Source organism: Microtus pennsylvanicus, chromosome 1 (genome assembly GCF_037038515.1).
Source record: "Microtus pennsylvanicus isolate mMicPen1 chromosome 1, mMicPen1.hap1, whole genome shotgun sequence".
NCBI lineage: Eukaryota > Metazoa > Chordata > Mammalia > Rodentia > Cricetidae > Microtus > Microtus pennsylvanicus.
In genome coordinates, this window is record NC_134579.1 from 32871564 (window position 1) to 32896436 (window position 24873).

The 24873-nt window shown below is 51.1% G+C and overlaps 1 protein-coding gene across 3 annotated transcripts; it reads right to left on the reverse strand.

Annotated features, from left to right (window-relative positions):
* Nucleotides 1-245: 245 nt before the first annotated feature.
* Vps26c (VPS26 endosomal protein sorting factor C) lies at nucleotides 246-23396 on the reverse strand. Of its 3 annotated transcripts, XM_075960870.1 has the most exons (9): nucleotides 23264-23396; nucleotides 18172-18315; nucleotides 16719-16868; nucleotides 12571-12651; nucleotides 9984-10058; nucleotides 4988-5138; nucleotides 3755-3907; nucleotides 1742-1849; nucleotides 246-1357 (listed from the first exon to the last, which is right to left on the reverse strand). In XM_075960870.1, exons 1-8 carry the CDS (start codon nucleotides 23318-23320, stop codon nucleotides 1767-1769), a joined length of 894 nt encoding a protein of 297 aa, XP_075816985.1. In that variant the 5' UTR covers nucleotides 23321-23396; the 3' UTR covers nucleotides 246-1357; nucleotides 1742-1766. The 3 variants fall into 3 exon arrangements, with proteins under 3 accessions (XP_075816985.1, XP_075816975.1, XP_075816994.1); XM_075960860.1 differs by having other exon boundaries at nucleotides 246-1849; XM_075960879.1 differs by lacking the exons at nucleotides 9984-10058; nucleotides 12571-12651; nucleotides 16719-16868; nucleotides 18172-18315; nucleotides 23264-23396 and adding an exon at nucleotides 9393-9956 and having other exon boundaries at nucleotides 246-1849.
* Between the last annotated feature and the right edge of the window lie 1477 nt (nucleotides 23397-24873).

Consider the following 24873-nt stretch of genomic DNA (forward strand, 5'->3'; position numbering starts at 1 on the left):
AGTATGCTGCTGTCTGAGTCAGCCAGACGTGTCAGGTTTGGTTACTAACATAATGGAGACTCAGATCCCAAAGTGGAAGGAAGTGGCTGGCCTGAGGCCTACATCTGAACTGCTCATGACCGAATGCAATCCCAAGAAGGAGCAGGGCAGCTGGTAACACATCAGGAATAATTACTGTGGAGCATGCTCAGCCTATTTCTAAAAGCTTACTAAATAATTATATAACAATATGCACTCCACAACGCTTTAAAAATTGCTTAGCATCTTTATTCGTTAAGAAATTATGTCATTGAAGATGACTCCTTGCAAACTAATCAGAAGGCACGGTCTCCATTTCTGGTTGCTTGTTTATATATGTCCAGGATAGGTAAGTATTATGATGTAAGCATAAAAAAATGATAAATCAAAAATACATTGTCTGGGAACCCACTGTCAGGTGACTGGGCTAAGTGTCCTCAGTTCCCCATCAGCTGTCACAGTACAGTGGCCGTGCAGGAGGCTGTCTCAGGCCTGCCACCACCCCCACCCCCACCCCCGGAACTGTGAAGAGGCCAACAGAGCAGCAGGCCTGGAAGGAAGAGAAGTATGACAACACACGCTCCATACAGTAGCAGTCAGTGTGGGGCTGCGGGGAGAGAGAGATGACAACACACGCTCCATACAGTAGCAGTCAGTGTGGGGCTGCGGGGAGAGAGAGATGACAACACACGCTCCATACAGTAGCAGTCAGTGTGGGGCTGCGGGGGAAACGGACTTCAGGCCAAAACCCTTGTCTCAGAGCGCAGGCCCCTCAGGGGTCAGGGGCAGGCCAAGTTCATTATCCTTCCTCAGCATGGTCTCCTGTCTCTCAGAAATTACCTAGCAATGAGCAGCCAGTGTGTGTTCTTCCCCTGATGCAGATTCTGGGATACAGCAGCAGTAGCTGTGCGCAACAGTCGGACAGACCACAAAAACTCCAGCACCAGCCACTCTTCACAGATTCCCTTGAAAACAAGGATCTATTTGCTGTTTTTCTTACTTCCCTAAAACCCTAAAGTTCTACCCAGTGCTATCAAGAACTCGAGGTTTTGAAACAGCTCCGTATTTCCAGGTGAAGTCACTGCCAGCCCTTGGAGTCACAAATGCACTCAGTCTTTGAGCCTGCTGGTTGCCAAGCGTTTCCAAGTTGAGCAAGTTGTCTCCATGGGCTCAGGGGCCAGCAAATCTCAAGCTGCAGACACAGCTGCTTTACAGCACCCAAAAAGAAACAGGTGCGTCTGAAGCCGCTGGAAATGCTTGCTGTGATCTTGCAGCACACACAAGGACATCCTGCTGCATTCCAGAGGAAAGGGCTGGGCAAGGCACCTGAAGGAAACAGCTTTGAGGCAATGAGGAAAAATCATGAAAATATAAGCTGCCAAGGGTCTGAGCAGATGACCCGTGTGACGTCCACATGTGAGCAGATGACAGTATAGATGACCACGTGTGAGCAGATGACGGTGTAGATGTCGCCCACGTGTGAGCAGATGACCCATGTGACAGCCACGTGTGAGCAGATGACCCATGTGGCAGCCATGTGTGAGCAGATGACGGTATAGATGACCACGTGTGAGCAGATGACCCATGTGACAGCCACGTGTGAGCAGATGACCCATGTGACAGCCATGTGTGAGCAGATGACAAACAGATGTCCCCGTGTGAGCAGATGACAAACAGATGTCCACGTGTGAGCGGATGACTGAGTCGACATCCATATGGTCACCTGGCTGTCCCCTTCCTGAGCTGGACTATGTCCGGCAGAGCTTCAGCGGGAAGTTCTCTGTGATAAGGTGGTCAGCATGAAGAAGGACCACCACGTTAACCTCAAACTCTGCAGGGAAGAGAGAGAGGCTCACTCACACTGAGCAGGGAAAACAGACTCTAACAGGGAGGCAATGTGCGGGTTCTGCTTCCACCCCTTCGGAGTGTCCCTGAACCCTCTGGAGGACAGTGAGACCCCTACTGATTGTGACTGCCACTCTAACTTCTCCACTTAACTCTGTCTTGTCAGCATGTGGTGTGAGCCAGGCAGAGTGGCCCACACCTATAATTCCAGCACTTGAGAAGCTGAGCCGGGAGGAAGGCAGTGAGCGTGAGACCAGCCTGAGCTACAGAGTCAGCTCCAGTATGGCCTATGCTGCACACAAGACTTGGTGCTTCTCTTGTTGATTAACAAAGGAAAACAGCATACGTTGGTTCAACTGCTGTTCCTTTGATATCAGCTACGGAGACATTTGCTGTAACACTTGGTCTACACTCCTGCAGACAAGATTTCCTTCACTGGTTTCTAGTCTTCATGGGTAAAGATCCCAACACGGGATCAATGTCAAGAGGAAGCATCCCAGACAAAAGTGCACCTGTCCTTATGGGCAAAGAGATCCTGGACCACATTCAGAAACTGAGCTCTGGGCACAATTTTGGGGTACACATACTCATACACAGACCCATATACATATGCATACTTAAAAATAATAAACTTCATTTAAAAAAGCAGGGTCAGTCACCAATGAGCACAGAGGCCACTCCACCTGTGGAAGACGATGGCCAGAGCTGAAAACAACGTGGCAGCAGTAGCCACACTGGCTTTATGGGTATGCAAAATGCTACGGTTATAGTTTTATGGAAACTTGGACAAATATTTCAGAAAGCCACTGAGGAAGCCAGGCAGGACACGGCAGGGTAGGGTTCCCTGCAGAAAGGCCCTGAAAGAGGCCACCGTGTGTGGCTCTAAAGATATACCCAGAGCTGCAGTGGGAAGCCCCAGAATGCTGGAGAGGCAGGGACTGAGGAACCTGCCAATGAAAGCTGCAGACAGGAATAGTTGGCCAAAGATAGCAATTACATCTCTGCGTGCACTAGAACTGGATGGGTGGGGCTACCTGAAGCTCCTGGAGCCCAGGTGCTGCTGCCAAGAGCTAGACATGCTCACAAAAGGTTGAACCCGCTAGGTTTTAGTAGTGCTTTGCTTTAAGTTTTTGTTTTGTTTTTTGCTTTGGCCCTGTTGTTGCTCTCTTTCTGGATGGGAATATTTGTTCTATGCCTATGTTGAGAGTATGTGATTTATCTTTTGATCTGACAAGGATTCATTCACAGAGTCTCAGAAGAAACTCTGGTCTTTAGACCATGTTAAACTTAAGACATGGGACTTTTTAAGTTGGAGGAATTCTAAGATGATGTGTCTTGGTGTTGTGCTGTCAAAGAGCAGACTCATGTTAATCTTTACTGTCACCGTGACTAGATTTGGAGTTGTGTGAGGGACACATGCTTGGTGTATCATCAAGGGAATGTCTAGAGATGTTCAGCTGATGAGGGAAGCCCTGCCTTGAATATGGGTGGCACCAACCATGGGATGGGGCCTTGGCCTGAATAAAAAGAAAACAATCAAGAAAGCAAACCTGATACCAGCATTCATTTCTGTCACCTCTGTCGTGTGCTCCACCTGATGAGAGCAGGCAGCCTCCCGTAGTGGCTTTTCTACCACAAAGGACTAAACTCCCAAACTGTGACCCACACCAGCCCACCTTCCTTCACTGTCTCTTGTAGTCGGGCACACACGACTGTCTGACAACTGTAAAGGCTTCTTCTATAGACGTATGTCCTCTCTGCTTGGCTCAAGTCTGGCTTTGAGAGGGGGCTTTCAGCAGGCTGTAGTGTCCCACATACGCAGCTTCTTACGGAGGGGAGTAACCAAAGGCTGAATGCTGTGGGCCCTGCAGGCCAGGCGTGGACTGCTTACCCACTTTGAAGTTAGTGGTCTCCAGTGTCGGGCATGTGAACAGTCTGGGGAAGACCATGTACAGAGGGACAGAAAGGCTTCTACAAATGTCCCCATCAGCGATTTGAATATTCTGAATCTCTGTGGCATCACGTGCATAGCCTTCTGCACACCCTGGGGAAAGAGGAAAACTCCACAGGGTCAGGATACCATGACACCAGAGCGAACCTTTCAGTGCCAGCAGCATCAGAACATCACATTACCACAGCTCCAGTTTGTTCTCCAGGGCTAGGCCTTCCCTCCCTGCCACTGCTCACTCCCTCAGACATCACCACGACTGGCTCAGGTCTGGGAACCTATGCCCCAATTAGATTCCAATGATTGTCTGCAAGTGGGGTCTTTGGGAGAGCAGGCCAAGAGGGTCATGCGGGTCGCTTTGTTGCAGACATGATGTGCTGCTCTCCACCATGTTAAGTCCACAGGACAGGACAGCTTAGTGGTTGAGAGCGCTGCCTGCTTTTGTAGAAGACCCAGGTCCTTTTCCCAGCACCCACATCACAGTTCCAACCAAATGATCCAATGCTCCTTTATAGCCTCACATGTACCACACACATCTGTCACAGACACACAAGAGCAGAGGACAGGCATGTGTTCCGCATCTGATGGCTTTATACTACACTACAACATGGTAGAGGCCACCACATGGTGGGAGAGCTCCATAATATGACCCTACTCTCCTGAGACAACCCTGTAACCCGTCGTGAGGACAGTCACCCCCCGAAGCTCTCACTCTCAACACTGCTGTGCTAGGAACCAAGTTTCTAATACACAGCTTTTGGGAAGCACATTCAGAGCAAAAGAGGTGTCTCTGTGGCCCAAAGCCATTCCAAGACATTTCTTAAGCACAGGCACATGGCCATCAGTTTAGCAACACGAGGCTGCCATACTCATGGTGTGCTGCTGCGTCCCTTAGGTCACCGGTTTCCCTAGGAATCAAGGGAGGCATTTTTCAAGCTGGGTTCCCCGGCTCCCAGGAACCACTCCACACCTGAACTGGAATCCCTGAGAACAGAACTTAGGCAGGTCCACATCAGCGAGCTCCAGAATGAACACAGCTGAGCTTGAGAACACCTGTCTCCAAGAGCAGAGACTTCTGAGGTGAGCCTCGTGTTCTAACTACCCAGCCCTCCACCCCTCCAAGTCCTGCCCGAGGGTGACAGGTCAGGCTCAAACACTGAAGTCAAGAAGCCTTACCACAGGTCTCCACCCGGACCAGCTGGAGCTCGATGCTGCGGATAGCAGCGTCCGAATGCTCCACCACCAGCTCTCCCGTCAGGGGCTGTGTGATGGCGCAGCTGGTGGAGTCCAGGTGGCCTCTGATGAGGAATTTGGGGAGTGAGGCCCTCTACAATAAAAAGAGACAAGAAGACATCAGGAACTGGAGGAAAAGAGCTGTTAGTGATTCCGGTTGCTTTGGCACGAATAAAATCTGAAAATTAAGTTGGGTAATTGTTCTAGAAACTGTGGAAACCTGGTGTACAAAACAAGAAGGAATAACAAATAGTGTTACCATCTCTCAGTGGACCTCAGACTGACTCCTCAACCATCTATGCACATAAAGGACAGGCAGACAGGACTAGCTCTGGAGAACCCACTCTCTGCCTCCTTCACAGGCGACAGGACAGAAGGACAGACAGACAGGACTAGCTCTGAGAACCCACTCTCTGCCTCCTTCACAGGCGACAGGACAGAAGGACAGACAGACAGGACTAGCTCTGAGAACCCACTCTCTGCCTCCTTCACAGGCGACAGGACAGAAGGACAGACAGACAGGACTAGCTCTGGAGAACTCACTCTCTGCCTCCTTCACAGGCGACAGGACAGAAGGACAGACAGACAGGACTAGCTCTGGAGAACTCACTCTCTGCCTCCTTCACAGGCGACAGGACAGAAGGACAGACAGACAGGACTAGCTCTGAGAACCCACTCCCTACCTCCTTCACAGGTGACAAGACAGAAGGACAGACAGACAGGACTAGCTCTGAGAACCCACTCTCTACCTCCTTCACAGGCGACAGGACAGAAGGACAGACAGACAGGACTAGCTCTGAGAACCCACTCTCTACCTCCTTCACAGGCGACAGGACAGAAGGACAGACAGACAGGACTAGCTCTGAGAACTCACTCTCTGCCTCCTTCACAGGCGACAGGACAGAAGGACAGACAGACAGGACTAGCTCTGAGAACCCACTCTCTGCCTCCTTCACAGGCGACAGGACAGAAGGACAGACAGACAGGACTAGCTCTGAGAACCCACTCTCTACCTCCTTCACAGGTGACAGGACAGAAGGACGGACAGACAGGACTAGCTCTGAGAACCCACTCTCTGCCTCCTTCACAGGCGACAGGACAGAAGGACAGACAGACAGGACTAGCTCTGAGAACCCACTCTCTGCCTCCTTCACAGGCGACAGGACAGAAGGACAGGCAGACAGGACTAGCTCTGGAGAACTCACTCTCTGCCTCCTTCACAGGCGACAGGACAGAAGGACAGACAGACAGGACTAGCTCTGAGAACCCACTCTCTACCTCCTTCACAGGTGACAGGACAGAAGGACAGACAGACAGGACTAGCTCTGGAGAACCCACTCCCTGCCTCCTTCACAGGCGACAGGACAGGAACTGTAAAAAGCCTGAGAAGCTGACAAGGGTGTTTAAGGACAACCACCACCAGGGTGAAAAATAAATAAAAAGAAAAAAGGAAAAGATTTAAGAAGAAAACAAGGTAGTCAGTTTTACAGTGTTTCCAATTAGGTGAGTCTGAAGCCAGTTATTTCAAGGATGCTGAAAGAGCGGTTTTCCCAACGCTTGATGAAAAGCTTTGGGACCTTTCTCTGTAGACAGGAAGCTGGCCAAGGGGACCTGGCAGTGGCACTGAGAGAAAAGAGTTGGACAGTCATTGTAGGCGTCTTCGCCTGTCACGTCCCACTCTCCAGCAGACTCAACAGAAGCCACAAATTTAAAATCATTTACAATTTGTAATTGCTTATGAATATAATTTAAATTTTTCTGGTAGCCACATGAAAAAAATTTAACAGTATATCCAAAATGTTATTACGTCTGCATCTACTCATGAGAATTACAAATAATACAGCTCAGTGAGAAGACTGCTTGCCTGGCAGTGCACGGAGCTCTGGCTCCAATCTCTAGCACTGCAAGCCAGGAACGGCAGCACGTGCTGTCGTCCCAGCACTCACGTGGAGGCAGGAGGCCACCAGACTGGTTAAGCTCTCAAACACCAGTGATTCTTACCTGAGGAACCCTCTAGAAATGTGTGAGTGGAAGACAAATACGGGGAAAATAAGCCATCTGTTTAGAAAACTCGCTAACAGCGAGGCTCACACAGCTCTAGGCAGCTATGACAATGCGACTTGCAGTGCTCTCAAGAGTCTCCCAGACACGTGTGCTCCTCCCGCAGTGATGGTGCCAGATGCACCTCCCTGCCCTGCTCTGAGTCTCAGCTCCGGCCTGCCCACATCTTCCGTACACTTCTTCTTTGTCGTCCCCCCAATTTCCTTGTTTTTACTCAGAGAAGAAAACCCGCTAGTGACACTTTATAAATAACTACGTGTTCTACAAGGTATTTAAAATAAAGCATGTGCTTGGCGGGGATGGTGCACACCTTTAGTCCCAGCACTCGGGAGGCAGAGGCAGGAGGATCTCTGAATTTGAGGCCAGCCTGGTCTACAGAGCGAGTCCAGGAAAGGTTCCAAAGCTACAGAGAAACCCTGTCTCAAAAAACCAAAATAAACAAATAGGAACAAGGCACGTTTCTCATTTCCAATAGAAAGCATGAACGTTTCTGTCATGACAAACAGTGCTCACCTACAACAGACAGAAGGCCACCTGCCACTCCCTCAAAACGCCTGACAGAATCCAGTGCACACGGACACTCAGGAGAATAGTCTCACCAGGGCCAGGGCAGACAATCTTACTAACAAATCTACACCAAAGACCCTCGAGTTTATGAAGAGCATAAAGGCAAGGGAAGAGGACTCTGCTCCACGTGCGGAGCCTGGGAAAGGAGAGCATGGGAGGCAGGGGCAGGGGCGCTGTGTCTGCAGCAGAAGGGGACATGGAGGGTCAAAAAAAAAGACTTCACACGGGGTAGAGCAGGTAGGGCACGGGAATCTGCCTGGCCCAGGTCATGATAGCTACTTCCTTCCAGAACCTTCTTAAAGGGCTCCCTATGACACACCTTCCAAAGAATGACATCAGCCATGACTCCAGTGTCCCAAATCTCCCAGACATGCCTTCAGCCCAGTTATGACAATGGGCAAAATGCAGACTTGAGTAAAGAGCTGCAGGGGACACCACCACAGCTGCAGGGGACACCACCACAGCTGCAGAGGATACCACCACAGCTGCAGAGGACACCACCACAGCTGCAGAGGATACCACCACAGCTGCAGGGGACACCACCACAGCTGCAGGGGATACCACCACAGCTGCAGAGGACACCACCACAGCTGCAGGGGACACCGCCACAGCTGCAGAGGACACCACCACAGCTGCAGAGGACACCACCACAGCTGCAGAGGACACCGCCACAGCTGCAGAGGACACCGCCACAGCTGCAGGGGACACCGCCACAGCTGCAGGGGACACCGCCACAGCTGCAGGGGACACCGCCACAGGTGCAGGGGACACCGCCACAGTTGCAGGGGACACCGCCACAGCTGCAGGGGACACCGCCACAGCTGCAGAGGACACCACCACAGCTGCAGAGGACACCACAGCTGCAGGGGACACCACCACAGCTGCAGAGGACACCGCCAGAGCTGCAGAGGATACCACAGCTGCAGAGGACACCACCACAGCTGCAGGGGACACCACCACAGCTGCAGAGGATACCACAGCTGCAGAGGACACCACCACAGGTGCAGAGGACACCACCACAGCTGCAGAGGATACCACAGCTGCAGGGGACACCACCACAGCTGCAGGGGACACCACCACAGCTGCAGGGGACACCACCACAGCTGCAGGGGACACCACCACAGCTGCAGCGGACACCACCACAGCTGCAGCGGACACCACCACAGCTGCAGAGGACACCGCCACAGGTGCAGAGGACACCACCACAGCTGCAGAGGACACCACCACAGCTGCAGAGGACACCACCACAGCTGCAGAGGACACCGCCACAGCTGCAGGGGACACCACCACAGCTGCAGGGGATACCACAGCTGCAGAGGACACCACAGCTGCAGAGGACACCACCACAGCTGCAGAGGACACCACAGCTGCAGGGGACACCGCCACAGCTGCAGGGGACACCACCACAGCTGCAGAGGACACCACAGCTGCAGGGGACACCACCACAGCTGCAGGGGACACCACCACAGCTGCAGAGGACACCACAGCTGCAGGGGACACCACCACAGCTGCAGAGGACACCGCCACAGCTGCAGAGGATACCACAGCTGCAGAGGACACCGCCACAGCTGCAGAGGACACCGCCACAGCTGCAGAGGACACCGCCACAGCTGCAGGGGACACCACCACAGCTGCAGAGGACACCACTAGCTGTGAGATAGAGCCATTTATTAAAAGTTAAAAAGCGGGAAATTTTCTGGTGGTGGAGCAAAGTGCTAACCCAAGAAGGCTGGCCACAGTAACCATCGCCTGGTGCAGATGACCCAGCAGGTTTGCTGGGAACTGCTACCAAGATCCAGGCATCCTTGGTTCTCATGCTGGTCCTGTGTCCTTGCTGTCCACTCCTACCAACAGTTCTGTCTGACTGAACGCCACTGAGAGACCGCAAAGCCTCCAGAGGGGATGAGAGGCCAGGGCCCTCTGCAGGCCCCGCACACCAGGGGAAACAGGGAAGGAGCATGGCACTCAGGGCGCACAGGCAGAAGGAGACCATCCAGGTGCAGTGATGCACGCCTGCAATCCGGGATGACGGCTGGGGAAGGTCGGCCTGTGCAATACATTGAGACGTCATCCTTCTATGAACACAACATCAGAAGCATGTGAGGAGTCTAGAAAAGTGCTGTTTTTTTTTTCTGAGTAATTACTGAGTTCAATATGAAACCAGTCTGAGAACACCCCTTGGGTACAAACAGCATCAGAAGCCTGTCACAGAGACCTCCATTCTCAACTAAAGAACAACTGGGCAGTTAACGTCACTGGGTCAAGCTACCAGGAAAGCCATGACACACAAGTAGGAGTAAGGAAGGAGTACCTCTTTGACGTTCTGCAGGGTTTCCGGGGTGATGGTGAAGTCAACGGGACTTGGGGTCAGCTTCCCCTTCTGAGGCTGAAATGGAGGTAAAACCACAGTCAGAGGGCGAGGACCCATGGGTGGAGACTCAAATGAACGGCAGCACAGGAGACTAACTGGAGGGATGACTCCAGACACACGCAGGTCCACCCACCCAGTACTGCTCATCTGTACCGCCAGGGCCAGGACTCGACTGGAGGTCAGACCTCGGGGACAGAATGGTAAAGCTGGCACACAGGAACTGCTGCCACCTCACACCGAGGAAAGCAGGGTACACGGAGCTCAAAGACTTGCTCGTTATGTGCAGAGTTGAACCAGACTGGCCTGTGCTGTCTACCTAGGAGCATTCCAGAATCCATTCACAGGATACATAGAAGCCTGCCTGGCACCACACCCACAGGCCAGCGGACCCAAGAACCAGCTGGAGAGAGGGTGCCACTCACTTCCCAGGCCTGCTCCTCTGAGTGCGCCAGCTCAGCACGTCCACAGCATGCTCTCTAGTCACAGTGCTCTTCTTGCTGCACTTGTGAACCACGTGCCAGGGTAAACTGTGCCCTGGGATGAGGCCCCCCCCCCCCGCTATCTATTCATCCATCGGCTGACCTACACACCTACCTACCTATTTTTGAAGCAGTCTCTCTACATAGCCCTGTCTTGGAACTCACTTTGTAGACCAGGCTGCCCTTGAGTGCTGGGATTAAAGGTGCATGCCACCACACCCAGCCATTTAAAGGTTTTCTGAGACAGGATCTCATCGTCTGTAGACAGCACAGGGTGGCTTTGAGCATACCATGCAGCCCAGGCTAACGCTGAATTCCTGGTGACCATCCTGCCTTCTAGACATGGAATTACAAATGTGAGCTACCATGCTTGACTAACACCTAACTCTTGAAGGCCCTGTGCTGACAGAATCCCATGAGCAGAGATGGGTCCTGCAGAACGCAGTCACTGCTCTAGGCCTGAGCATCTTAGGAGGCTCTGCAGTCACAGGCTTCAGCGAGGCCTGGGCTCAGGGTGGAGATGGGACTCACTGTTCTTCACAAAATGTGAAGCTTTCCTTGTCGCTGCAAGTTTGTTTTAGGACATAATGTCCAAAACACTTTCAAGTAGATTATTTAAAGGACCATGACAGAAAAGAAGAACAGAGCCAAAACATGTAATTTTCAAAAGAAAAACAATTTAATTATATTTTACATAAATCAGGAGCTGTACGTAGTAACCACAACACTGGGAGTCCTGAAAATGTTACCCAAATAAAGAATGCAAATGAGGGCCTTGGTGACGACTCTGCTAACCTCATGCACCAGCGACTCCAATCCTGCTTTGGGACTCACTTCCTGAACATCCCAAGGACGTCCCATCATAGTGCGACAAAGTGCAAATGCTCCCAACTGTCATCCCTCACCAGATGCCCCGCCAAAGTTCCTGTTCCTTGGGGTGCAGCGCCATGGTGGGGTCCACTGGGCTTACCCAGCACTAACATGGGGACAGTATACTGAGTAGCCTGCTCTACACGCTCATGAGCTGCCGGGGGCACTACACCCCTGCCTGCCCCACCCAGCTCCCCTCTGAGTGCGCCAGCTCAGCACGTCCACAGCATGCTCTCTAGTCGCAGTGCTCAGAAGGCTTCAGAGCAAGTTCCTGTGGTAGCTCTGGCCGATACTGGTCGGCAACCCAGCTGTGCTATCAGGCAGCTCTCCAGTCCGGGCTTTCTCCCAGGTCCCTCGCAAGCATTGTCACTGAGTCCCAGAACCCCTTGGACACGCCAGTCTGATGGAGGGGCAGCAGGATGGTGAGGAGACAAACTGGCCGCTGGCCAGGGCTGAGAGTGCTGCTCTGTGAGGCCCGAGAGACTGTGCTGGGGATGCCTCCATCGCCATGTGCCACACATGTACTGTTCCTGCTGACTCCGTGTGATCGTGAGGGCAGTGGTCCTCAACCTCCTAATGCTGCACCTTTAATACAGTTCTCCATGTTCTGGTTAGCCCCGACCATAAAGTTATTTTCATTGCTACTTCATAACTAATATTGTTACTATTATGAACTGTAATATAGATATCTGTATTTTCCGACATTCTTAGGTGACCCTCTAAAGAGGTCATGACCCACAACAGACTGTGAACCACTGATGTAGGCTATGGGACATGTTATGAACTATCCCAAGTGGCTGCAGCAGTGGTGGTAAGGGACCAGCTACCCAAGATGGCATGGAAAGGCATTAAAAAATGTGTTACTGTAGAATATAGGCCAAACGTGTGGTCATCAGAAAGAGTTGGGCCTGCACAGTCCCTGTGTTCTCATGGGGCACAGCACGACAGCAATTTGTCTCAGTATGTCACTGCAACTGAGGGCCAAGGTGGATGTGCCTACTGTGTGATGTAGAGTGGCGTTTCCTAAGGGGGGGCTGCAGACCCAGAAGGTGGGCATTACTGGGCTATAGAAACAGTGCCCATGCTGGGGCTTGTGCCCCGGCAGACCCAGCTTACTGGCTTGTGAACTGGAGCTAACCCAGCTCACAGGGAGCCTGGGATCCCGGGGTGAGGCTTACAGCGGAGTGAACGATGAATTCACAGGTCTTGGTCAGGTCCTTGGCCAGCAGGGACCGCCGCATGTCACAGCGCAGGGTGTACTAGAGGAGAAGCAGGAGAGACAAACACCAGATCAGTAGATAACAACACACAGAGTGACAGTCAACCTCTCTTAAGGACACGGGGACAGTGGATGTGTTTCACACAGCTGATATCCACGAGAGAACTAATGTGTAAAGTTAGGGCATATCTAAGGAAAGCACGCGCAGCCGTTCCCCAGGCAGACAGCAGAGCTCCGGGGCTGGAAGGCTCCATTGCAGCTGGCTGTCTCGCTCCCACGTGAGCCCAGACAAACCGCAGCCCGTGGACACGGAGGCTGACCTACGATGGGGTCCAGGAGCCGTCGGGCACCTCGCCCACCAAGCACCCCATTGTATACTAGATGTGGGCACCAGAGCTAAGTTCAGCACGCCATCCTGAGGAGTTTCTCACTTACCAACGAGAAGCCATGGACGGCAGCATGAAAATAACACAAAAACAAACAGAACTCCAGGAAATCCTAAGAACTATTTCTATGTATTTAACCAAGAAATAAAGATGGTATTTTTAAAAGTTAAAAACACAGAGACACAGGGAAGAGAGAGAACTGTGGTTAAGCTCCATGTCCCCAGCCATCCTCCCAGGCCTGTCCATCACTCTCCAGATGGGCAGGACAGAGGCGCACAGAAGACACTGGCTTTGCCTTGGCTTGTCCATTTTGTGGAGGGTGTGGTGGTTTTTCTGAGCTCGTCACTGCTGGAGTTCCTGTTGTGAGGATCCTGTCCTTCTCAGGACTGGCCTCTAAGCTTACTTGGTTGTGGCATAGGAACTGTGACCATAAATCCCTGGCCATGAGCTGAGGCACCCTAGTGCTAGAAACCACCCTAGTGCTAGACAGACATTAGAAAAAAACTTCAGGGAGTCAGGGTGTGGCCAACTCACACTTGCTTAATATGTGCAGAGCTCTGTTGGACAGTCTGGAAGTGAGTTCAAGGTCAGCCTGGTCTACAGAGCAAGTTCCAGGACTGGCTCTATAGCTACTGGGAAACCCTGTCTCCAAACTGCCCCCTCCCCCAAAAAAGTACACAGCCCTAGGTTCCATTCTCAGCATCATAAATTAGACCTCAGACCCTCATAAAATTCCTGTTTAATCAACTTACCTGTTCTATTGCTCTAATCACATAGGAAAAGCTTTTGAATTATGTCAAAAATAATTTTCATACCTAGAATAGCTAAGACTCTTATAAGACACTCCATTCTTACATACAACCTTTCCACATGAGATAGGTTCCTGTATATCTGAGGTACTACAAGGGAGGTAAAGCATTTTTATAAGAATCATCTCTTACATGCAAGGATCTAAAAATTTATTTATGTGTATGTGCGGTATGTATATTCTGTAGTGAGAATGCAATCTGTTCTCCCCAAACCAGACAAGCTTACAGAGGACTGATGTGTGTGCGTGCAAGTGCGTGCGTGCATGCGTGCACACACACATCACTTGTAAGTCAATGAATCATGTGATCTGCTGGGGGGGGCAGCAAGGTGAAACAAAAAGGGCAATTTCTATGTTATGCTCAAGAAGGGGTGAAGGCCTCCCTCATCTACTGACTCAATTAACTTACAGTACTGATATACAAGCTGTTACAAGGGGGATAGAGAGATGCCTCAGTGGTTAAAAGTACTTGCTACTCCTGTAGAGGACCTGGATTTGATCCTAGTGTCCACATAGTGGCTTAAAACCATCCCTATTTAACTCCAGTTCCAGGGGATTTGAAACCCTCTTCTGGCCTGCATGGTCACTGCATGCATATGGAGCATAGACACACATGCAGGGAAACACCCACACATGAAATAAACGTTTTAAGAGTTGTTACTAGTGCATGCCCCAGCACTCCAGAGAGCGCAAGTGGAGCGCTATGAGCTCCAGGACAGCAGGGCAATTACACAGAGAAACCCTGTCTCCACAGCCAAACCGAACGAAGACTATAAGGCAGCCATCAACTCCTGTGTTCAGCACTCCACAGAACTCACTGTGCGACATTCTGTGTGACAGGACTGTGCCCAGCTCTTCATGTCATTCTCTCACTAACCCAGCAGCCAAGTTGGGTAGGCTGCTGGAGGAGGCTCGAGAGGTGGGATTTGAACTGACCCGCCCACTACAAAACCTACACCAAATCCTTGCACAGTGTGACGGCAGGGCTGCGCTGTAAACCCTGTGTCTTCTGACTCTGTAACTGACTCCCTCAGGTCCTGCACAATGATCAGGAGGAGCGAGTCCCAGGAGGTCAGAGGGTAGCAAAAGGCCAGGCTTCAGCAACCTTAGCAAAGGAGATACAGGGCTGGATTTTTATATTTAAGGTTTAAAATGCTGTGTTGTGTGTGGGTGGCTATGTGGATATATGCAAGTGATGGAAGTTGCTTGTGGGGTGCATGGGACTTCCCTGGAGTTAGAGTTACAGGTGGCTGTGAACTGCCCACTCTGAGTCCTAGGAATTGAACTCTGGCCTCTGCAGGAGCAGTAAGTACTTTTACCTCTGAACCATCTCTCCAATACACAGCCCCCCCCACACGTACAGTATTTTTAACTGTGAAAGGGAGACTAGAGTTTGTTTGTTTGTTTGTTTTTGAGACAGGATTTCTCTGTGTAGCCCTGGCTGTCCTGAAATTCACTGGTACTGCTCTGAGCTGTAATATAAAATTCTGTCAGTACGGCCACAAGAGCAGAACTCAGTCAGAAGTAACTCGAAAGCCTTGGCAAGTCAGGAGTTTAAAGTAGGTTATGTTTTAAACCCTTTATTTTGTCTTACGATTTTTATATTATGGTGCTACAATACAGCTCAGATTATAAATGAAGAAGTTTCTTATGTCTATAGAATTTGAGGGAGTATGAGGACTTAACAGCAAAGCTTTTGCCAGGCAGTGGTGGCGCACGCCTTTAATCCCAGCACTTGGGATGCAGAGAGGCAGGCGGATCTCAGTTTTTAAAATAGGTATATGTGTGGTATGTGTCTTTGGGCATAGGTGCCCACCGAGACCCAAGGCATGAGGATCATCCTGAATTCCAGTCCAGGCAGTTGTGAGCAGTACCCAGTCTTAACTGCTGGGACCTCTTTCCAGCACCATTTTTGTTTTTTAGATTTATTTTAAGTGTGTATATGCATTCGTGTGTGTGTGTGTTATTGCTTGAAACAGGTGTATAAGGACTGAGAACATTTTCTTGACAGAAAGGTAGCTTTTGCAATACAGTACACCATTCTATGTCATTCACCTTGACGGATTTTCAAGCAATTCGTGAAACTCATATTAGAATAAACCCTTAGTTAACTCCCCCAAATATTTTTTTAATTTGCTAGATTTTAAGCAAATGAGTGGCATTTACTAAGTCCAAATGTGATCAACTGAAATTTGATTGACAAATCAAACAACTTCCCAATCTCCTGCCTCTTTGTGCATCCTATGACTGTTGGGTTTTCTCACTTAGCAAGGGAGCTGCTGCAAGGCAGACTACACAAAAGTACCTTTCTTTGCCCGGAATGAAGGAAGGGGCTCTGTCTCTGGCTGAGTCATGGCTGGGCTCTGCTCCTGAGACAATAGCAACTGTGAAAGCCATCCCTCACCATCAGAGGTAGACAGGAAGTCATAAATACACTTCCCCTCATTTACAAGGTTTGCTCAATGAAGAATACAGCCTATGTTGAAGCGCAGCCTTTGGGTATTACACAAAGGGATACTCATAAGAATAAAACAGACAAGTCAGTGCTGGTGCCAGAAGGAGACTGAAGCAGATCTGCGCCCCTGATGGTGTCAGTGTGGCCTGAGAAAATGCAAAGAAACAAAGGAACTTTAAGGAAGAAGTTACAGCCATGGCTCCTACTCCATACAAGGGTCACAGAGCTCTGGGTGTAACTCTGTGTTGCAGCACGTGTGAGGCACCGCACACATAGTAAGTCATACACGAAATGCAGTTAGCAGGCCAGAATGAGAAATCAGTACAGCATGCACACAAGCAGTCTTGGAATCAAGCCATTATCAGAACCTTGAGTTCCGCTATTTCAGTGAAGGAAGACAGTCAAGCTGGTCTTCAGCAGGAAGATAACGGTGCCTGGTATGTGGAGCAGGAACTCACCTGAATGTTGACAAACACGCCGTGGTAAGTCTCATACAGCACCTTGCTGCCCTTGACATGCAGAGGGAACTCAAAGGGAATCTCGGTCTTGCCACTGGGGAGCTTTCCTGGCTTCAGCACGTCTATGGTGCTGTTGAGAATCTGGATCGGCTGTCAACAGAAATCAGCTTCAGCCATCAGCACACTGTGTCTGTCTGTCCCTGTAGTCATGCTACACTGTGTCTGTCTGTCTGTCCCTGTAGTCACGCTACACTATGTCCGTCTCTCCCTGTAGTCACGCTAAACCAGGGAGCCTGAATGCTCCTGAGCTTCCAGTGTGCTGGCCGGACACAAACAGTAAGCTGCTTCTGTTTTTAAGTCTGCGTAACAATGGTTCATTTCTTTAAAAATTTTCCTTACTACACTTAATTTAGTGTGCGTGAGTGAGTGTGTGTGAGGCGCACACACATACCAGTGTGCACGTGGAAGTCAGAGGACAACTCTGGAACTCAGTGTGGTTCTTCCACTGTGTGGGTCCTAGTGATCCAATCCAGGTTGTCAGTGGTTGAGCCATCTCACCGGTCCAGCACAGCTCATTTCAAACACAGGGCACTGCGGTGCTGTACACAGCAGGAGCTGAAGCCAGGTGTGCCTGTGTCCTGCTCAAAGGCCTCACTGGACTGTCCTAAGAACACCATCTGCAGAATAAGTAAGCAGGCTAGCACTGATGCTGCGGGGCCAGGCTGGACAGCATGCGGCCCAGGGCTGCTCCCTACCTGGCATCTCTCAGCACTGCTCCAGTTCCCACAGCCTCGGCCTCCCCAGGCCTCAGCACTGCAGCTCCCCACACAGAGTCCTCAGAGGGCTCCACAGAGAGGAAAATAGGGTTATCACTCAAGAAGTTGAATTTATTTTAGATAGAGTCTCCCTGTATAACCCTCTGCCTCAGCCTCCGGAGGACTGGACCACAAGCATGGACTCCACCTCCCGCTGGCTGCACGCTTTCGGAGCTTTGGTTTGCTATCACCCGAAGAGAATCCCTAGTGGACCAAAATTAGACAGATGCAAAGGCAGGATACTACTAAACCTAAATAAGCTCATGATCTTCCTCTAAAAGAGCTCACATGGCCTTCAGAGAAAAAAATCCTAAGTTTGGGGAACTTTCTAGAATATAAACTTTACCGCAAACAACAAAATCATGCAAGTGCTCCCTGCTGAGCGCGTCTCCCTTCGGTGTGGAGCTCAGCAGGAGCAGTGTACAGGTGTGACCCACAGACACGGACCGTGGGCCACGAGCACTTCTGGAGCTCCGCCCTGGGACCACTGAAGTTAGTGCTTTCCTCTGACCCCAGCACAGCCGGGTCAGGCACGTGCAAGCGTCTGCTGGCGGGACAGAGAAACACACACTGTGTGTGGACCGTGAGCCTTGCAGCGCGACCACAGCACACAGCATCAGCGCTGCGCTGGCTCTTACCTTCACCGAGTTGTAAAAGGCCTCAAATACGCCCACACTTTTGGCACTGAGCTGGAGGTTTACAGTCCCTTCCATGGTCAGAGACACTCCCTGGTGCTGGACAGAGTCCTTGCTGGAGATGACCACCACACCAGACAGCATTTCCTGGGGACAAGAGACAGCCTCCAGTCAGCACAGCACAGCTCCCTGGAGGATCCTGCTAAGAGACTCACACACTCTGTGGAGATGTCCCAACCCTGCCCACCCTGCCCACCAAGTAAACTAACCACAATTAAGTTCCCGAGCTGTGTGGGAAATAAGAGTGAGGCGGTGAATGAACTGCACTTTCTAGGAGCTCTCAGCCATCAGCACTGGAGATAGCAGTGCTGTCACTCCTCCCAGTCTGCTAATGTCGGCCTTAGGGCTGCCAGAGAGTTCAGCAGGTAAAGGCACCAAACCTGCTGTCAGGAGAGCACCAAATGCACTAGCTGTCTTCTGACCTGCATGCACATAGTGAAACAGAAGAAACTCATTCTCCCTGATAATAAGCTGAAGCCTAGAGTAATGCCTGGGGTTGAGAAGAAACCATAGGGAAAACAGCATGTATCAGCAGCACTACTGGAACTGAGGTGATGAAGGAGAGCAAGCAGAGGAGTGGCTTCGCTTTGAATAGTAAGTGATCCACCCTGCTGAGAGGTCAGTCAGTAGTCAAGGGCGAAGATGTGACACTGAGGGGTGGGTGTCACAGAGGACTGTTCAACTGTAGTCACACTGGCCCCCAACCCAACACACGCCCTCCCACTCCTCTATGAACTCCGTCCTCTGAGCTGGCACCAGGACCACCTACAAAGCACTCTGCTCTGCTGCAGTGGAAAGCAAGGACAGACCATTAGGACCTGACTCCGCCCGGGGCATTGATGGGGTGCTGAGTGGGGAGGGCCCAGCAAATGGAAAACAGTAGAAAGAGGGGCTGTGGTGGTGACCGCTGAGTGTCAACCTGATAGGAGACAGCTCTGGGCCGCCTGTGCGGACTACGCAGATGAGGTTAACTGAGGTGAGGATCCCACCCTAACTACACTGAGAAGAGCAGCTGAGCACTCACATCCTCAGCTTCCTGACTGCAGACGCTGCCTGACCAGCTGCCTTGAGCCCCTTCACCATGGATTCCACAGTGGACTGGGAGCCAAAACCAATCCTTGTTTCCCTGAGCTGCCTCTGCCAGGGCATTTTATCTCAGCAATATGAGAAGAAACTAACACAGGGCCCAACTGCCAAACGGTCCTGGCTGGCTCTACACAGCAGGAGCTGCAGACTGCAGCACTAACTGGGCGGAGAACACAGATTTCAGGCCATACCAGGGCCGAGTGAGCAGCACGGAAGAGAACTCAGAATAGAGCTGGGCAGGAGGAAGATGGGAAGAACAACCAATGGCTCAGCAGGGAGAAAGTACAAGCAGCCCTGATGTGCAGGGCACATGGCATGCTTAAACCTATCCAACTGCAGAGCCTAAGTCAAACACCCTGCAGGAACAGGCAGGCGATCCAGTGTCCAGGCCAGCACAGGAGCAGCTGTGACAAGCACAGGATCACAAAGACAAGTTTGCTGCAGCCCAATTGTCAAACGGGCTGGGATAATTCTCAACACATCTCTCATGTACTTCATAAGGACTAGGTTATGAATCAGGAAACGAGCCAAATGACAAATGAGGAGAGAGGTCCACTTACAGCTCCTAACTGTGCTTCTTCAAAGGTGCAGTGCCCTCCACAAGACCCTGCAGTCCTCCTAGTTCAGAGACGTCTGTTACACACTTACAGAGCTACAGTTCATGTTAGCAATCTAGCAGGACAGCTCTTAGTCACTGCTGTTATTGTGAAGAGACACCATGGTCAAGGCAGCTTACAAAACCAAGTGTTTAATTGGGAGTTTGCTTACAGTTCCAGGGGTGAATCCAGGACCATCACGGTGGGGAGCATGGCAGGAGGCAAGCAGGTAGGAGCTAAAAGCTTATATCCTGATTCACAAACACCGAACAGAGAGATTGGGCCTGATGTGGGCTTCAGGAACCTCAAACCCCAGTGCTACTGCCTCCTCCAACAAGGACACAGCTCTTAATGCTTCCCAAACAATTCCACCTACTACAGACCAAGTATTCAAATGTGAGCCAGCGGGGGCCATTCTCATTCAACAAGCACAATAATGTAGACTATTATGTGTTCTTTCTTTTTAAAGATTTATTTATCTTGTTTCACGAGTATGGGTGTTTTATCTGAGTGTTTGCCCTTGGAGGTCAGAAGAGGGTGTGGGATCCCCTGGAACTGGGATCCTGAGTTGGTTGTGAACCACATGTAGATGCTGGGAATCAAACCAGGATCCTCTAAAAAGCAGCCTGTGCTTCCATTTTTAAATAGGACTTCCATTCTGCAACTTTTCCTTCTAGATAACTGGCTGCCATGCATAAGATTTCTACTCTAAAGACATTACGTCCATGCCCACGCCACATAAGACAAATGGACATGGAGTTCTGGGGTCTTCTTGGGGGTGGGTAGGTAGCAGTACCCACCCCATGGCACAGACATCCCTTGTCAGAACCTGGCTGGGCTCCGAGTGTATTTCCTTTATACCTCACAAGTGTAGTATTCAATGGTATTACTTTCATGAGCACCTGTATCAGATTTAAGAATAAGGCATTCTGAATTCATAAAAACAAATGAATTCTATTTGCATTACAGGAAGATTTACTGCAGGCTCCTCCAGTGCCCCGAAGGCATAACATAACTCACGATGTCATGCACATGTCCGTTTCAAGTACCTGTTACTGCACCACACAAAGGCACAAGCGTACCACCTTGGGGCTACACAATGCCAGACTCTGCACAGCCTGCTTGCCTGTGACCTTAGCCCTCCCTCAGTCCATGGTGGGCGGGGGTCTGACAACAATGCAGTGCTTGGCAACACTGGGGGTGTGGTGAAGTACAGCTCTGAGGGTGAGCGAACCATCTTAGCGTCTGAGTCTACCGCGGGGCACATTCATGGTTAGCCTAAAAGTATCACCTCTCAGGTCTGAAAATACAGCACTTGAGTAGATGCCATTTCCATCTTACAGATGAGAACTGAGACTCAGAGTCCTGGACTTAGAGATAAGAAGGTGGACTCTTGACTGCAATCCCAACACTCCAGATGCTACTACAGGGGACTGCTGCAAGTTCAAAGGCGACCTCAGCTGCAGTGACAGACAGACAGACAAAGAAACAGGGAAGTACCTGTCACCAAGCACTACTGAATTTGATCCCCAGGACAGAAAAGAATGGACTCAGTGTCTGTCTGTGTGTGTTATGTACGTACTAACATACTCATATAAATAAGTAAATGTTAAAGAAAAACAGGGAAAAAAACAAATCAGATGTTCTCTCATCTGTGTTGACACGTCACTGAGACCCTCCAGCAGAGCGTCTAATGGTTGGAAAGGACAGAGCGCTCTGCCGTGAGCAGGTGACACAAGCACATGCTATCACGGAACATACTGCATACTCGCACAGGAAAGTAAGATGTTCTCCAACTAGGGAACTAGACGTCAGGTTTTCACCCGATTGGAAGACTTTTAGGGAGAAGGTGGGTGCCCTGGGAACAAGGCTGCAGAGGCCATATGTCTTGGTATGAAGACCCCAATATTTTCTGTTCAAAGCCAGCCTGGTCCACAGAGACACTTCCAGGGCAGCCAGGGTTACCCAGAGAAACCCTCTCTTGAAAAACAAAACAAACATATAAATAAATAGAAAAATAAAGGGCTGTTTTTTGCTGTATCCAAATTATATCTCTAATGTGTATGTATCTAAATGTAAAGTTTATCTCTACAAAATATTAACTGGGGAAAGTATAGCCACATAACTTTCAATGGATTCAGATCTCAGGATTTTGCTACACTTCATTTTGTTCCGTACACACAGGCAGGTCCACATGCACAGCCACACTTTATGGCTATACCTTCTGAAGTTACCATGGCAAAGTTCAGCACGCGTGTTTGTGAGTGCACACGTGTGAGTGCGGGCGCAAGTGAGGCCAGAGGTGTCAGATTCCCTAGGGTGGGAGTGGCCTGACATGGGTGCTGGAAACCAGCGTGGATCCCCTCCAAGAGAAAATACCTGCTGTTAACGGCTGACCCTTCTCTCCGGCCCCTTATCGTCTCTGAGACAGGACCTAATGGATCCCAGGCTGTATGAAACTCAGTATGCAGCTGAGGGTGACCACGAGCTTGTGATCCTCCTACCTCTAACTCCTGAGTGGTAAGGTGCGGGCACCCACCACCACGGCTGGCTTTATGCAGCGCCAGGGACTGAACCCTGGGCTTTTTATATCCTAGCACCTAGGTGGTGGCACAGGCCTCTAATCCCAGCACTCAGAAAGCAAAGGCAGGCGGTTCTCTGTGAGTTCAGGACCAGCATGGTCTACAGAGTGAGTTCCAGGACAGCTAGGGCTGTTACACAGAGAAACTCTGCCTTGAAAACCAAAACCAAAACAAAACAAAAAGCCAAAAACAAAGCAAAAAGAATATGGCAATGGGTTGACAGTTTCCCTCAACTGAAGCAGGGCAGACTGTTTCCCTGTTTCCCTGTTTCCTTCATATTCCGATTAAGTATTTTGGCAGTGATCTAGCATCTTGCCATAGAGTCTAGAGTCCCTTTTATACAGGATGATGGGACCTTGGTGGTGTTTGGGGTTTTGGGGGGAGGGGAATCTTTGAATCTGGCTTTGTGTGGTGAGTGTGAAAGTGGTGTGGGTCACTGGAATCTTTATAACTGTCAGGTCTTCGGTTTTCAGCATCCATTTAAGATGCTCACCGGGATGTCTTCCTTTTCGGCAGCACACTGCATTTGTATGGCCAAAGACTGCACACAACTGTATGCAGACGCTAGAGGTGTTTCAATCACTGGTGTCTCCAGGGGGTAGAACCAGGGCGATCGCGTTCTAAAACCACAGAAGTGGGACTGACCAGGGCCTGAAGCACACCTTCTGCAGCCACGTAAGGAGCGACAGCTCGGGGCTGGACCCCGCCCGCCCGCCCGCGGACGCCCCCAGCCCGTCACAAAGCAGGACCGCAGGACGCCCCTCCACTCACCCCGGCGTGATACACTTTATTCGCTCTCTTGATCTTGATGTCCAGGGAGGTCCCCATCTCCGATGATCTGCAGAGGCCACCACTTCCGGCCACTCGTGACCGGGCCGCCACGCCCACTACCCCGCCCCTCTCCCGCTGCTTCCGCAGTGGTGCCACGTGACCACAGCCGGCCCCTCTCCTCACACCTCCCTCTTTCCGGCACAGGGGCGGAACTTAGCGCGAACAGGGGCACACTTCCGGGAAGGCCGCAGGGTGATCCCAGCGTGCCCCGCGAAGGGGGCGAGGCGAGGCCGCTTGGCGGCGCTTTCCCGTCAGGCTACGCGCGGATGGCTGCGCGGTGGAGGTGGGTTTCCGGAAGCGACAGCGGACTGTGTCCCCTGTCGTCGGCTTCCTCCGTCCCTGATGCTCGCTCGCGTCTCCCGGGAGGGACCGTCCGTGCCAGCCGCAGGGGCGTGGCCCCGCACTAGCGGTCCGCCGTTCGCTGATTGGCGGAGCGCCCCGGTTACTCCCCCGCAGGCCACGCCCCCGGCGCCGGGCCAAGGTCTCGGGAAAGGCCGGGTGACCTCGCTCTGCCGCGGGGTCTTCTGGGTGCTCCCCAGGCTCGGTCCCGGAAGTGGCGCCCGGCGCCTGCGCGAGCGGGAAGGCCGCGTTCCCTGCCGACACGCACCTGCGCGCTTGCCGTGGTTCAGCAGTTGCCGCAGTGGACGCCGGAAGTGCAGGGGACGTTTCCGCCAGCCGCCTCGTTCCTGAATCACGACTTCTGTAAATCTGTAGCCAGGGCTCTCGCAGAAGGCAGGAGGGCAAATCTTAGTGATTTGCTACCCAAAGTGATGTGGTGCAAAGATGATGTTTAAATTCCTTGATGCTGGTTTTCTTCAGTACTGATCGCTTTTAAGATGACAGATTTAGGTTTCGAGCATGCCAGGAGCCTTGCTCCTGAGGCGTTCCGTGGGCCGAAAGTGCCGTGCGGCGGCCGCAGTCGCTTTTGAAGGTTAAAATGAGATGCTCCTGAATATTAAGAGATCCACTTTCAGTTCCTGTCTGCTCTCAGGACTTTCCCGTGTGTCTTAAAGCCTGGCCTAGCGGTTCGGAACCTACAATCACAGTCTAGACTATTGCGCAACTAGAAGTGGATCCTGCTCTCCCAGACTCAACTAGCATTTTCTGTTTTTGGGGAAAAAAAAATCTCAGTGCAGGGAAAGGAAAAGAAAAGCGTTCCTTACCATGAGTCCGTGTCCTAGGCTTGTTTGTTACAGCAGACAGGCCCGATTCTTAGACAGTATTGTTCCTCCAGGGCAGGTGTGCCAGACTTCCTCCTTGAAAGTTGCACTCATGGTTAAGAAAGACTGTAAAGACAGCTCTTTCCAAGAATTACCAGTGTTTATCTATTGAGTCGTCCTCTGCAGTGGGTTCCAAACGAGAATCAGAAGTTTACTTTGCCAGAACACCTACTTTTTTTGTTTTTGTTTTTTGAGACAGGGTTTCTCTGATTTTTTTTCTTTCTTTCTTTTTTAGTTTTTAGAGACTGGGTTTCTCTGTAGCTTTGGAGCCTGTCCTGGAACTAACTTTTGTAGACTAGGCTGGCTCAGACTCAAAAGAGATCCACCACC

Coding starts and splice junctions, on each gene's coding strand:
- Vps26c (XM_075960870.1), bottom strand. CDS start 23,320: ATGGGGACCTCCCTGGACATCAAGATCAAGAGAGCGAATAAAGTGTAT. Junction 16,869..18,171: donor CCTTTTACAACTCGGTGAAG/GTAAGAGCCAGC, acceptor TTCTGTTGACAG/CCGATCCAGATTCTCAACAG. Junction 5,139..9,983: donor CCCTGCAGAACGTCAAAGAG/GTACTCCTTCCT, acceptor TTTTTATTGTAG/AGGGCCTCACTCCCCAAATT.